General features: G+C 34.1%; 1 protein-coding gene across 1 annotated transcript in view; it reads left to right on the top strand.

The window, feature by feature from the left end:
• Window positions 1-14930, top strand: part of LOC149411359 (uncharacterized) — a 270274-nt gene extending 255344 nt beyond the window's left edge. The window contains exons 10-13 of the mRNA XM_089647466.1: window positions 2098-2249; window positions 10444-10559; window positions 10944-11105; window positions 11231-14930. Of these exons, the coding sequence (XP_089503592.1) occupies window positions 2098-2249; window positions 10444-10559; window positions 10944-11105; window positions 11231-14193 (3393 nt within the window). The 3' untranslated portion in view covers window positions 14194-14930. The remainder of the gene's footprint in view (window positions 1-2097; window positions 2250-10443; window positions 10560-10943; window positions 11106-11230) is intronic.
• Window positions 14931-16586: the final 1656 nt, after the last annotated feature.

Below are 16586 nucleotides of genomic sequence, written 5' to 3' on the forward strand. Positions count from 1 at the left end.
ATTAATAATTATGATTTTTTCATCAGACTAAACATAACATATTTCATTAAATTGATAATTTAACTTTATATTTATTTTTCTGCAATTGTTTTAATAGTCGTTTCCTGCACTATTTTCATGTATAATTTCGTAAATATTTTATATATATATGTATGTAAAAGCCTTAATAGGCGTGAAATAAATAAATAAATAAATAAATAATAATGATTTCTTCATCAGAATTAATATAATAGATTTCATTGAATTGATAATTATGGTTTCTTTATCAGGATAAACTTAACATGTTTCATTAAATTGATAATTATGATTTACAGTAAACACTACAGCAAACAAACATAGAAAATTCATTTACTTTTTTAGACAAACTCTCAACTTTCTCAACCTAAGCCAGCTCAAAACAATCTACTATGCACTTTGTCAATCTTTAATAGAGTATGGTATCATAGCATGGGGAGGAGCAAACGCTACCGCCATTGATCCAATATCTAAAGCTCAGAAACTTATAATAAAGATTATCCTCAAAATACCAATCACAAGCAGTTCGGATGAAATCTTTAGGAAAATCTGTGTTATGGACATAAGGCAACTTTATGCCAAAAACATACTAACATACCTCTTCAAACACAAAACTACTTTTGACAATATCCAAAATGCTCGTGATACTAGAACCAAAGGACATAATTTCTTGCAAATCCCTTTCGCTAAAAGAACTTTTGGCCAGAGAAATTTTAGATATTTTGCAACAAGGCTATATAATGCTCTCCCACTAGCCATTAGACTGAACGAATTTTTTTTGAAATATAAAACAGACATCAAGTCTTGGATCATCAGCCAAGACAGATCCAAGATCAAAAATTTTATAAAAATCCCTTCATAAGTATGTACTCCAACTAGATGCTGATTAACAAAGTTATCATTTATTATTATTATTTATTATTTTTTTATCTTTTTCACAATGTCATTTAACCCATTAATTATCAGGAACCCAAATTCGTATGATGTTTGGGGACAAATTTGGTCTCCTAATAATTAAAGGGGTTGTACTGAAATATTTTATGTATCAAAAAATATGTAAACATTAATTTATGTATCAAATACGTCTGTCTCGACACAGGTTTATCCTAGTGAGACAGACATCGAAAAAAAAACATGCTAAAAAACTTTATAATAAAAAATAAAAAAATCATAATAATAATTCATAATCAAGATAAACATAATAAATTTCATTGAATTGATAATTATGATTTCTTCATCAGGTGAAACACAACATATTTAATTTAATTTATAATTATGATTTCTCCATCATGATAAACATAACAAACTTCATTAAATTTAAAATTATGATTGGATAATTTTTTGTTTTGTTTTATTGTGCAAATCACCTCAAGAGCGCAAAAATGATGCGCTGTCCCCCTTTAATATTCTTTCTTTCACTCTTTATTCGATATTTTTTTATACATTAAGAGGTTAAAATAAAAACAAAGAGAAAAAATCAATCAATATTATTATCGTTCTCTGTTGTCTAATAACACAATCATTTTCATTTTTTTAAATGTGTTTTCAACTTTAAAATATTTTTTTGCATTCTTTCAAATAATATAAACTAAACTACGCTACATTTACACCACTTTTATATAACATAGGTAAGTTTATAATTACTGTCCTGAAGGTTTTGAGAGTCCCGGAGGAGTAACCATATGTTACTTTTACCAGGGCGGGAAAGCGGCGGATATCCTCCAGTGTCCTGAAGGTTATTCCAGTGGGAATCTTGTTGTTAAATAGAATTACTTCAGATATTGATATGATTAACATCATCAAGCAGAGTTTAAACGGCCAGTTTTGTTGCTGTTATTTGTTGGTTTTTATTTTGTATATTTTAAAAACGAATTTTAATTTTAGTTTCTAATATTTTTAAAACGAATAAAATGATTGAACTGAATTGAAGGTTGAGATATAACTGAAATTAATTTAAACGAGATGTATTAAATGTAATAAAGTGGTTAAAATATATTTATTTTTCATTTAAGAGTAATGTTAAGCCACAGAATGATTTCTGTCTTCGATAATTCTTGGATAAAATAAATATTTTATTTTCAGTTGGGGAAAAGCGTCCACGGCGAAGAGCTGGCTTACGTATTCGGTGTGCCATTAGGCGCGACGGGGAACCACTTCAGAGAAGAATACAGTCCTCAGGAGAGACTCTTCAGCGAGGTGATCATGACCTACTGGACCAACTTCGCCAGAACAGGGTAAATAATTACTTTTCTACCTTTTTATGACAATATATCGCGAGCCTGCCAGTGGGACTTTTACATTGCCAATCGGACCTTTTAGGAGGGGGGTGTTGTTTTGGTGTCACCAAACACCGCTAAAGCCATTTCAAGCAACCTTTCTATTCTGCGGTGATTGATAATGTTTTTTTCAATAGACTGTTAAGTAGCTACCACTCTGGAACTAACCTTAAATAGCTCTATAATATACTTGTAATATTTTAGCGCAGAACCGTGAAAAATCACGGGATATTATGATTACACTTTTTAAAAAGACGATGAAAATAAATTTTCCACTGAACACTGTATTATATTTAGGTACTTACCTTCTTTATCGCCTGTCTCAATCCGTCATACCATGAGTTCCGATTTTGAAAACGACACTTAAATTCAAAGCAAATCCGACATCTCTAGAGTTTATTGAATTAGCGTTAAAAACAAACACAACCGATATCATTTTTTTTAATATGGTCTCAATCTATATATTAACAAACGAAAAAACGTTCATCTTTATATATATATAGATAAAGATTAACGTTTTTTCGTCTGTTATTCCTCTACATACTAAAAAATTAGGGGACCGATTTCGCTTAACATTTCAAAGTTTGCTCTTATTGGTGTAGGTAGTGTTTAGAGAGTAGTTTAAACGGTAAGAGAAGTCGGGGACTCCCGTGGAAGACTTAACATATTATCTCTGCACTAAAATGAGATACGGAGTCGAATTCAATTCGATATGATGTAGTTTTTTAATAGTAAAAATATGGTAAAGAGCAGCTCATGATAGAAAAAGTGGAGCACGCTCAAGGAAGACTTAAAACTTTATTTCTGCACTTGAATGGAATACGTAGTTATATTTATTTCGATATAATTTAGTTTTTTAACAATAACAATAGGATATACAAAATAAAAAAATGAATCAAATAATTATTTGTGGTAAATTGAGACGTCAGTAATGAGCGAATAAATAGGTGTAAGGAGAATATATTACATGGAAGTAATCTTTGAAGATATCGGGAACGCCCAAGGAAGACATTTCACGATCAAATTAATCAAATACATATGTGTGGTAAAATATGGCTTTTGTTATCAAAGAAAGGGGTGACATTATATAAACAAAGAAAGGGTGACATTATATAAACAAAGAAAGGGTGACATTATATAAACAAAGAAAGGAGTGTTAGCAGAATGTATGACGTGGAAGTCATAACCCCAAGCAACGCCGGGTACACGTCATCCAGTATTATATAAAAATGAATGTTTCTTTGTTTGTTTTCTATAGACAGGAAAACTACTGAACGATTTCGATTAAAATTTCAAGGTTTGTTTTATTAGTGGCAGGAGTGCTTAGAGAGTGGTTTGAATGGTGAAAATAGTCGGTGACGGCCGAGGAAGGCATACAGCATTATATCTACATTGGAATGAGATTAAAGTCTATGTAATGAAGTATTTTAGTAGTTACTATATTGTATACAGTAGTGAATGGTAAAAATAGTTCGGGACGTCTGATTAAGATATTAAGAATTTTTTTGCACTGGTATGAGATGGAACGAGTCGGATTAAACTCGACAAAATGTAGTTTTGTAACAGTAAAAATGGGTTTATCGGGTGAGGTGTGTTCAGGATGCACCTGCCCACCAGCTGCGTGGCGTGATGGAAAGGAAGAGGCTGATTTGGGGACACGGTTAACCTCTCCAATTGGTCTCTATTGACCCATCGCCTTACGGCGCAGCGGAAGGGATACATCATACGTTCGTCACTTTCAAACACGCCGATCACTAGATTCGTACCCACCCCTTATGCTGTTTTCCTTCCCATAACTTTCTCTCATTCCTTCCCTTAAAAGACTCCACACAAAATCCCCAAAGATGCCATAGGCCCTGATGAACAATGGACATTATATTCCTAAGGCCTCCTGTGTGGGTTTATTGTAAAAAATCATCAAAGGCGGGTACACGTCAGCAAGTATATTATAAATATCAAAACAATAACTGACGGATGAAATAATCTACTTTCCCTTTACAAAACTCTCGAAGCTCCCCCAATATTACATAAAATGCACAATTGAAATCGTTTCATCGTTGTTTTCCCATTGTTGTCACAAAATCAAATCCCTCTTTATAAAAGCGTTCAGTTCATTTAGATTACCTTTTCATCCGCTACAAATTAGAATTGATGTTTGCAGTATTTTCCATGGCTCAAACGCGAAGTCCGGCTCACTTAATTTTGGCCGGATGAAATCGGATCACCCCAAATCCGTTTCAATAAACACTGATGCGTTTTTTGAGTCAATTTCACCCGCGTTAGGCCCAGTCCGGCACTGTTTGATCGAGACTTTGTGACTGTGAGTAATTTCAAACGTTATTTACAATTGGTTGCATTGATTGGTTTTATTTGAAACATAATATGAAAGAATGGTTTGAGTGCACATTAAAAAGGAAGGTGAATGGATTATATAATATTGATTCAGTCATTAATTCAAAAAAAATGATTCACGATATTGGAATTACAGTGCAGTGAATAGGAGAGAAAATAAAGTGCTACAAAAGACTGTGTTCAGATCTAAATATACCCCATTTGGGATGCCATACTCTCGTCCTTGCTGTGGAAAGTTGCAATAGGTATTCATAAAACAGATTTCAAGAAGATATCAAAATCAAGGTTTTTTTAGCTGTATACAACAAGCACCCACTCAGTATCAAACAAACATAATGTAAATAAATCTCTGCAGGCGATGCAGCTCTGCGTGTCTTTTGCGATCCGCACACACCAGCCGCCCTTTTTGATTTATTCATGCAAATATCAAAATAATGAATTAAATCATTCTGAAAAGAAATTGTGCTGGAGTACTGTTACACCTGATGTAGTATGGCAGAGAGGAGTGAAACTGGCAGAGGAAGGATGAACTTATACTGAATGCTGTAGAAATGGGATCCCCGAGGTGTATGTGTTGTAAAACCATGTATGATCGTGTGAGAAACGTGGAGATGCAAGGCAGATGTAAGCGTATTGAGTAAGATTAAGAAAAGGACGCTTAGATGGTTTAGACACGTAGAGCAAATGATCGAAGAAAGGAGTGTAAGGAGTATATATGAAGCAAATGTGAATGGTAGCAGACGTCAGGGATGCCCGAGAAAGATATGGCATGATCAAGTGAATCAGAAACTTGAGTCGAGCCACGCCAAGAGTCAGAATAATAGAAGCATATGTAAGAGACGATTTATGAATGTGAATGATGCAAGAAGTGTACGCCAAGACCGAGTTGTTTAGCGGTCCGTCCTCTCTGCCTACCCCTGCGATAAAACGGCGTGATGGTTAGTTAGTTAGTTTATGTTTTTTTTTTTTTTTTTTTTTTAATTTTTTTTTTATTTATTTAAGGAGAAAACACAGATACAGACAGTAATTAAAAGATAATTTTAAAAGATAATGTTGGCATTAATTTAAGAGAGTAATTTTATGGTTGGGGTGTGTTGACTTTCATGTTAAAAAATCGTTCAAATATTTGTGTATTATTTTCAAAGATAAAGTTGTTTGAAGCAAAATCAATTTTCTCGGATGGGTCTCTGTTTTTGTCCGCTTGAAGTGTGTATACATTTTTTTGTTTCGGTCTTACTTCTTACTTCATGGATTGTTCTAATCTGTTTCATATATTTCTGACATTTATTTTCGAAAAATAAAAATATTTCTTTATCATCGTGGAATAACCGCCCCCTATGAAGTAGCTAGGACTAAACTGCAAGGATAAATTGCCTGCGATTAACTCGTCAAGATAACCATCCCGGTTAACCCTGGACAAGCCGACGGCCTACATTACCCCCCCAGCTAACTGGAGTACTAAAGCAGTCCGCTACGGGCTAAAGTAGATAATCATTATTAGACCAGTGGCTTGTTTGGCCGAGGGTTAACTACGCTAATTTGGCTGACGGATCTCCGAAACACAAAGGTCTACGAGCGCTAATTTAGAAATAAAAATACTCCACTAATAGTTTGAAGTTACTCTAAAATGAGTGGTGTAAAATTCATAATAATATAAGATCCTTACTGCATATGCAAGAACAAATGATTTTAGAGCATGAATACTATAAACGATGTTCTTAAACAGTTTAGTCACTATATTTTGACGTATGTTTCAAAAGAGTAAAACTGTATAGGCAATCACCACGCGCGTATTTAGTAGCCACAGAATATATGTTCTCCTATGGTATCCCAGCGAAAGGATAGCTGCGCCCTACCTACCTACTGAGTAGAAGTTCCTGTGGCCGCCATTTCCTGTTGGGTACTGTTCTGAGCTAGCCGCTCGCGTGCGTGATTAGCCCATATATCTTCTGATTATAGTGTTTTGTGAATAATATATTACGTTAACTCAATAAATATAAATCGCGTGAAATATAACCATCTTTATATTATTCAACATGACACCCAATAGTATGCTTGGTCGATAAGGTAAGCGTCTATCTCAGCATACTATAACAGCACCCATGACCTTTTATACTTTATACTTACATGTTCCTCAAATTCGTAATTTTCTCCGCGACTATTCTATGCAACAATATATGAATATTGTCGCATAACCGTTTAATGGAGAGCATGGGAAATAAATAAAAAAATTCGCTTTTCATTGGCTCTCACCTCAATTGGGGAAGCAATTTTCACGATGACTAAAGGCAGATGGGACACTTTTGTGGTGATTAAAAATAAAATTAAAATTAATAAAAGCGATAATAATATGTTGTACTAACTTGACTCGAGTATTTATGTCTTTGGGGCGCAATGTCTTCTTGGGTGTTCTCGACTTCTTTGGGAATTCATTTGTATCCTGACTGTCTCTCCTTGCAACTTCTATTTCTTTACCCACTACGCTTACATAATCCATAATTAGATATATTTATCATACAAGGTGGCGCAAAAGTCCTCACCAGTGTTCCCAACAGTGCCATCGTTTGTATGTAACAATAATTATAAAACAATAATTCCGCGTTCTTGAGAATTATTATTAACAATTTGGTGGGCGGATATGGGTACCTACTGTGTAGCGGGCCGGATCGAAAGAGACTGGTTGAGAAAGATCTTTTGACCTCTCCAGCTGGACTCTCTCTCAACCCATCTCCTTGCACCGCTGTTGGAGGGTGGATTCATACGTCCATCACTCCTAAACATGAACACATCGACCCCCACCCACCCACTCCTCATACATTTACCTTCCGACAAATTCCTCTCTCTCCTTTCGCAGACCCGTGAAAAATTACGGGATTGTCTGAAAACTTGGTTTTTGACAAATCAGTTTTTATTTAAAAAAAATAAGAACTACTGTTTTGTAGGTAGGTACTTTATCGCTTGTCTGAATTATTTACAAAACTGATTCCAATTTTAAAAATGACACTTAAATTCAGAGCAAATTTAAGTTCATTGAAATTTTTTTACGGTCACAAATGAACAAGCACATACAACATAAATTAGTAAGTTTGCTAATAAATACCCTAGCTTAGTAAAGATGAACTATTTGGAATATAGTTTAAAATGTTAATGTTCAAAATTAATCAAAATTAATACTCACAAATTCAGTTTGCCAATCGAATTCCAACAGTTAGAAAATTAAAAATATTGCGTTCTTTTTTTAGCCCTGGTGAAAAACCTGTATTCAAAATTGAAACGTTGCATAAAATGCCATTAGCGGTATTTGAAAAATAGCCAGGTGTACCTGCCTGTGGTGATCACATAAGAAATTTAAAAAATATATCTATTTTACCGACTCTACCCAAATATATTCATTTCGCTAGACGGTGCAATGTATTTTTGGGTATTCCCAAATATTTCTGATATTCACTTGAAGCTTATTTTTTTCGCTCCTTACACATACACCGTTACTCTATATATATTACACCAGGTGAGGCAAACTTTCTCACTCGTTTACCAAAGGCAATAACTTTGATAAATAAAAAGAAAATTATCATTCCGCATTCTTGACGAGTATTTGAGCGACCAGTAGTTTTTCAATGTGTTTATTTATTAATTTATTTGTTCATGTTCTCCATAAAACGGTTATGCACCAATATAAGAAGATCACAAATTTGAGGCACAAATATGTATACATGGTCATGGTGGGCATTTTACTTTTTTGTGACACACGTCAAAAGATAATTGCTGAACTGTCTGTAAGCGACATTGAAAATGACGATGATCAATGCAGAATCGTTAAGCAGTTCAGTCGGTCTGATGTTTGGTGCGTTCTAACAGGCAGAAGCCCTCGCTTCCGGGGTATGAAAAAGTGTATACTTGTTGGGCACATATAAGTTAACAACTTCCAATATAAGTGTATAAGTGTCTGCTTCTATTTATTACACATTTGTCAAAGTAGTAATGACAAAAGATGCCACTCGTAAAAATGAGAGCATCTTCTGATAAGGTGACGATTTTTGTGCCACCTTTTACTAACTACAAAATGAATGACCTTTTCATCTGCAATTGTGTAGTTACATTAGACTAACTTTTTTCTATGACGAATCCTTTCATAATAAATGAACAATTTGTTTTGTTTATACTTAAGTTTATATCATCAAGGGATTAAAAGATGAAGGGATGATGAGATGAAAGGATGGGAGGGAATAGTGGTAGTTAATTTAACAGATAATTTATTAGAATTGGGGTCGCCCACGTAAAAACCTTTGTGAAACTAATGACTAATGACTCTAATGAGGGTAGCGCAGAAGTCTGACAAGCAAATTAGATCTAGCTCGAACAAATAATACAAAGGTACGTAGCGCGTACTTACAGTGCTTCAATGTGCTAAAAAGGATGTATATTTGCATTATTCATATAATTGTGAAAATAAAATGCGTTAAATATTTACGATTCAAATAAAATGCAGAAAACATTAGTAATGTAAACGAACGTGCAAATCTTTATGCATTATCTTAATGATTATTCGACCATAGATTATAAATACAATATTATGTGTTTCTCAAAAATAGATATTGGTCGAGATCACAGGTTCAAATCCTGGCATGTGCAAATAAATTTTATTCGATTGATTTGTTTTATTTCACAATTAAATCATTTAAAATAATAAAAGGTATTTATTTTGTACGTTCGAGAGTGGAAGATACTCTCTCGCCCTGGTGAAAGACCACAATTTATAGTTGAAAGGTTGCTTGAAATGGCTTTAGCCAGGTATTTCCCCACCTTCCTGTACCCCGTCTTTTTCTTCTCCCCACTACGTTCATCCTCGCAACATACCCCATTTTGAGATGCCATACATTGACTGGCTCTCGACAGTTGGGAGCTGTTGCTACCCTTGTGCAGTATTCACTCAAAAATTAATAAATTTAATTGACAGTGAATTCAATTAATGTCATAATTATTAATCCATCAAAATGCCGGGAGTTAGTGTGGGAAAACAAGTACGGAAGAAAGTAAATTCATTGCCACACGTAATAAAGTAAGAGGTACCCACACAATAAGATGCTTACGCTTAACGTATGCAACAACAGAAAATAAGTTGATTTCACTTTCAAACAATAAAATTCAGCCGTCCGATATCTTGTCTCCTGTGAATAGGTGTTTTAAATGCGGTCAAATATTACACCCTGTATTATAATGCCAGACAGTGGTAGATCTAGAGAGAATTAAATCTTCGTCGCCACAGCTATGTTGACTGCACCCCTGGGGCTCGCGTGATGAATGTAACCTGCCAGGGGTTTAAGTGTTAAGGGTTAGAGGAAATAAAAGGTTTAATTTGCTGAGATATTTAAGGGTTGTTAAGATTTTTTTAGAGAGTTTTTGTGTCTTGTCCGAAAAAAACAGGTTTTTTTCTTTTACCTTGTTTCAGTATTTTGAATGTGGTTGCAAAGGTGTTTAATATAGCAGTACATTAAATGTAAATAGAAAAGTACCTTACATTATTTTAACTAATTATATTATTTGTGTGCTATAACATAACTAATTCTAATTACCTCACTTCCTTAAAAAAAAGTTATTTTAATGTGACTTTTTTACAAAGTTTAAGCGCAAAAAATTCTTTGGTTATTTTAATGAAAATAGAATATCGAAATGAGTTGGGTTCAAAACTAGAAATAATTCAAAGTTCCGTTTTCGAAGTTTCGTTGGTTTTTCCCCAAGTTTTTTTCCCAATCTTTCAAGTAATACTTTATAAATATTTTATTTACTTTTATTGTTACAGAAACCCAAATAATCCGAGGAAAACTTCATTCCTGAGTCTAGGACCAAAAGATTGGAATAAATATGATATTGAGTGGCCTCAATACAACCCCGAAAACCAATCTTTCGTTCATTTGGGTAAGGAAACTTCATTTAATTTTGGATCCACTTAACTTAATCAATAATTATCATATTTATAGAGTTATTTTTCAACATGTTTATCAAAACTCACAAAGTAAAGCAAGAGAGCCTCCCCTCTAAATAAAATCCATCGACATGTGGAAAGGGGGATTAATCAAGATAACAACATTGTGTATATGGATACCTTACTATGGAGGAAGTCAGTGTTTTACAATATCTGTCCCGTTAACAAAAAATGTTACTAATGAAGATCACCACACGCATATAAAAGAAGCAGCTGTGGAAAGAAAAAGAAATGTTAAATTCCATCATTAACCCTAGAGAATTGTTTTCACTTATTCTAAAATGAATTTAAATTCGAAAATCTGTTCATGTTTTCAGGAATTCCTCCCCGTATAAGCACAAGATACAGGAGCCGCTATATGAAATATTGGAATGAAATTCTACCCAACATGTTGAAAAACCACACGAATCCTTTGGTTTCATACGACATTCCACCTGCGAAATATCCAAAAACTACGCAACGACCTTACAGATTCGCAGGTAACCACTTCAAACAATCCATTTATTTTGAAGTAATAGAATAGTTTAAATTCACATAATAGAGTAAATAAAAGAGAAATGTGTGCATGGAAAAATCTCCAAAAATTGAATATTTTTCTTTACAGGTCCACCATCATGGATAAATCCGACAGTCCACAAGCCAGTTTTCACTGACTATAGAGAACCATCATCCCCCAAAAACGACAGGTACGGAAGATTCAATCAGTTTCCAAGGCCACCCATCGATGTTAAACCATCTCACGAAAACCCTTATGATGCTATTAGAAAGTTGGACCGACCAAATCGACCCATGGTACCTGGTCTTATGGATGGACCTCTGAAAAATTGGCTAGCTCCACCGAAAGAAAACCACATTCCACCCTTTTTGGTTGCCGCTTCTAATACAGAAGACAACATTATTACTAATCCAACAACTGAAGTTCCTATTCTGAAATCTGGAATGACACTGAATAATTTCCTGATTGCTGCTGGAGTTGCGTTTTTACTTATAAACGTATTTTTTTTCACATTTATTTTCTACAAAAAATCGAAAGCCAGATCTTTAGAGCGACAGACCAAACAAATAAACACTTGTTCAAATGCAGATTTACCAGATGGTGACAATAATTGCTTTGAAAAGGGAAATGAGGAGGAAGCTGCGAATACCAAAAGTGGTTGTAACGTATTTAGAATCATCAAAAGTTCTGACAAAGCAAAACCTGATGACTATTATGAACCAGTGAGGAACAATGTTTTTGATGGATCCAAAACTCCTAAATCTGATGATTCGGGGGGGTTCGGACAAAGATTCAAGTTGAGAAGGCATATGAGCAATAGCACATTAGATGCTCATACTAAAGTAAGAGACTGGATTGCTCACGAAATTGTACAAAGATGTTCACCCAGATTTTTAAGAAAAACAGAAGACCCGAAAGCGGAACCTAGACATTTGATGAATTCAAATTTAGTTAATGTTCCTTTTAATAGGAACACTATTGATGAAATATCAAAAGATATACCTAAACCCAATTGTAAAGTTGGTTCTCTGACCGGTTCTTTGAAAGCCCCAACAGATTCAACAGCTTCAGCTGGATTTCTAGAAAAGCAACTGCACATGAATAATGATAAAAATAAAAATACTGGAAGCTCGAAAAAAAGTTCAAAGCGAGTCACTGGATCAGGAAAAAGTTCTAAGCCTAGCAACTCTACAAAATCAACAAAAAGCAAACACAGCAATGAAAAAAATGCTTCAGATGGAAGTCTTCGAAGAAAAAACAAACCTGAGAAGGTCTCCGTTGCAATTGACGCCACACCTGGTACCAGAAGTAGTTCTGTGTTGAAGCAGCAACCTATCGAGTTTTCCAAATCTCTGGATTATTGCTGTTATATTGATGATGGTATGAACGTTTCAACTTCAACCACACCAATGCGAAGATCTCAAACAGTTGAAGATTTTGTGAAAAGGTCTTCGTATGAATCACTGGAACAAAAAGATAACGTGTTTAAGAGTAGTGTGAATTTAAAAGTCTCAGTCAATAATTACAACGAAAAACCATCGGAGATTATCCAAATAACTCACAAACATTCAAGGTCAGATCCAGTCAAGGACATAAATTATGCTGATATGTTTGCTCATAGGCTTCCTCCAAAACAGCCAGGTTCATTCCACACGTTTAGTACAATACAACCACCAGCTGCATTCAGAAATGACATAAATGTTACCTCCAGAGAAGATGGCGGTAGGAAGATTCCAATGACCCCTGAAGAATCATTGATGAACATGAAACGAAGGAATTATCCCAAAGTTTTACCAGACCTGCCAAGGTTGGGGGAAGGTGTCTCTACCATGGCACAGAAACGTCTTTCTCTTCCACCTCAAAATCACTTGTTACTATTTCCAGCATCTGAAGAAAGTTCAGTATCAAATTCAGAAGCAAGCACTCCTACTGAATTGAAATCATTTTACAGGAATCCTCCCCCACCACCACCAAGAACGTCATCCACGCTTGGAAGGAGAAATCAGCATACAATAGCAGTACATCCTAATGATTTGATTAACGCCAGGCACAATGTCTCCCCGCATTATGTTGAAATGTGTACAAACACTCTACCCAATTCAATTCGTTTTAATTCAAACCCTTCAGATTTGATGCAACTGTATGCGCAAGTTAAACATAAACCTAAAAATAGAGTGAACATTTTAGATTTGGAAAGTGATATGTCACAAAGCGATCTAACTGACAGTGAAAGAGATGAAGACACTCCCCACTCCTCTTACGAAGTAATTAAACCAAGAGCAAGAGTGATTGTGACTGCTAATCCAAATGAACCACTTCAAGTGATTGATGCAAAAGTTATTATCAGACCTGTTATAAACAAAAACCCAAGTTCTAGCCGACAGACTAATATTCCTCGGGTAGTTGCCAGAGACAACAGTTTTGATAAATCCGACATGAAAACATTTGTAAGTAACAAACCCCAAACCAACGCAGTTACATCTGATCAAAGACACGATACTGTTGATGCAAAAATAATACGAAATAATCCACCAAACAGACCAGAATTGAAAATCAATATCCCGGTTTACATACCAGACACAAAAGGTCCATCAACACCGCACGAGTTGGAGAAGTCGAAACTCAAACAGTCTTATCATGAATCAAATCCTGAAAATAAACCAAAAACTTCTCTTGATGGAGCAGTGAAAGCCAAACAAATACCTCCAAATTATAGTGATGCTAAACCTGCTGATTCAAACAGGGAAGAAAATATTAAAAACAGCAAATCAGAAAAGAAGGCATCATCAATGAGCAGAAGCAACAGCAACTCTAAAATCCCCAAAACTCCAACAATGGCAGCAAAACATGCCAAAAAAGATTTAAAAGTCCAGCAAAGTCCAAAAGCAAATAAAGCAAAACCTCCTAATAAGATGTTGCCAAGCAAAACGAGTGCTATACCTCAACCAGTTCAACATCAAAAATCATCGGAAGACTCGAATGAAAATGATCATTCAACTTCGGAATCATCTAACGGCACTGAATGTAGTACTGGAACTGTAAAGAAAATACAAAATAAATATTCTACATAGAAAATGGTTAGTAGTGTTATAGTAAAACATTATTTTTAATTTTAAACTGTGGTCTTTACTTTACTATGTGTGTTAGGAATTATTCATTTGTACAATCCTTCTACCATTAAAATATAAGAGATTTCCTCATTTAATTTGGTTGTCAATCGACAAATAATGCGCTTTTACAATTAAATGATAGATGAAAATTTAAGACTTGTTTTAATATACGGGATTGAGAAATAGTGAATGGGAATGTATAGAAAGTAGTATAATATAAAGGGGTATGGTAGTGTAAAAGGCAACGCAGAGATAAAGGGATGGCACATGGGTACATTATTATTAGAATTTTTATGAGCATTTTTTATGAGGGTAGGGCTTACTACTGTTAAAAAATACAATATGTATTAGTTTAAGATTTTAACAAACTGACTTGAAGCCTAAGTATCCAAATGACAGCAGTATTAAAATGTAAACATTTTTTGTCCTTGTTTCATAGACAAATAATTTACATGTATTAAGTTACTATAAAATAGGATAAAAAAGAGCCAAAAATGAAATGTACTTTCCTTTTTTTTTCTTTATTAAGAAACACGATAAAACGAATGTAACGTAGTGGTCAGATGAACAGTATATTAATATTTTATATTAAATGTCAATTAGCATTCGACGATATGAAAAACAAGGTTTAGAAGTGACTGAATTGGAAAACCACGCAATTTATATTCAGAAATAATTTTAATTTTTAAATTCATTAAGTCTAGACTTGTAGGTAACTATTTATGTTTTTATATAAATTTGTTGTCATTTAGAAGATAATAAGATGACATAAAATTGTGCCTTTTGAAATAAAACTATTTTTATTGGAATTAAATGTTTATTTTTATTTGAATACCTGTCGGCCTTTCAAAATTCACTATTACGAATAAGAATTTCTGTGGCGGCGTATCTTTTTTGTTTTATATTAATTAGTTTTATTCCGAGATCGATGTAATTTTGCACACTTAACTTCCAAAACAATTTTTTTATACACCACCTCGTTGCATTTTTCCATACCGTAAAGCAAAAGTTTGATACTTCTTGATAAAATTTTGCACCCACGTTCAAAATATGAGGAAAATAACAGTCTAATTTCAAAAAGTCTGCGTAAAGCGCCAGACAACACCGGGTATTTCAGCGTGTATAATTATAATGGAATAATAGTGAGTTCACTTTAGTTATTCGATCACGGCCGAACGAATTGTGTGGTTATTATATATTGTTTTTGGGTTTACCTGTAGACGTACACTGTGACTGGTTAGTGGCTAAGTTGGCATCGCGTTTGTGGAAACACAAGCTTAGTGTATTCAATTCCTCGGCTGACTAAGTCGTCCATCACAATACTGTGGTGGTAGTAGGAGACTTTCAAATATTGTTATAGATTATTCGTAACCCGGGAATGTTTGTTAAAGAAAAAAAATGCAATCTTAAACGATGAATAATGAAGGAAGAAGAATATGAATTTTTGGTTATTCTTAAAAAAATTAAAAAGTGTTCTTTTAACACAGTTATTATTGCATTAATTCTAATAGTTGTTTTTTTCAAGTCTCCCCTTAAATGTTAATGAACCCATTCCACTCCGCTAACCGATGATTGAACAACCTTAATCAAGCTGAAAATGTGTGTTGAGGCTTACTCTGTGTACCAACCTTCCTTGTATCCACAATATACATATCAAATAAGTCTGCCTACGCGTTTGTATTAGAGGGGAGAAAGTCATTATTGATAGTCACAATTTTATTTGCGGTAAACACAGTATACTATTATTGCAAAATTTACTGAGGATTATGATTTTAATTATGATTTTGTCGGGTGGCTCGGTATTTTAATAAAATCAACTGTAGTATTTTACGCACCGATGTTTGCTAAGCATTTTAAATTCCTGTCGAAACCAAGCAAACATGATTAAAAAAAGTTTCTCAAACTATAAATTCATTATTTGCCGGAGTTTATCAATCCACATAAGGTAAGCAATGCTTTATTTCAATTTATAGAAAAAAAAATTATTTACAAACAAGTTCTTCTGTGTAATTATTATTACGCTTGACAGTTTTTTGTCTTCTGAAGGCATTATGAAACTGTCACATCGTAAGAAAAAATAGGTTGAGTGATGTATTTTTCTAAATGGATGAGCTGTAACCACCTGCGCAATATACAGTGCGAACTTAAAGACCTAGAGAGATTTAAAAAAAATATGTAAATTCTTTCATAATTCTGTCGTGCAAAAATGTACGGCATTTTTTTAATAATACAGAAAATTTTTGATAAAAATCTAAATCAGACTAAATATTTGCTGTGCCTGGCATTAAGATGAAGGCATTGTGTCGGGAAAATACAAAACAATCCATGGTTGTGTGGGGTGCTGAAAGACTGAA

This window comes from Hesperophylax consimilis, chromosome 26 (assembly GCF_061612785.1).
Source record: "Hesperophylax consimilis isolate HC1 chromosome 26, BYU_Hcon_1.0, whole genome shotgun sequence".
In the NCBI taxonomy this organism is placed as follows: Eukaryota; Metazoa; Arthropoda; class Insecta; order Trichoptera; family Limnephilidae; genus Hesperophylax; species Hesperophylax consimilis.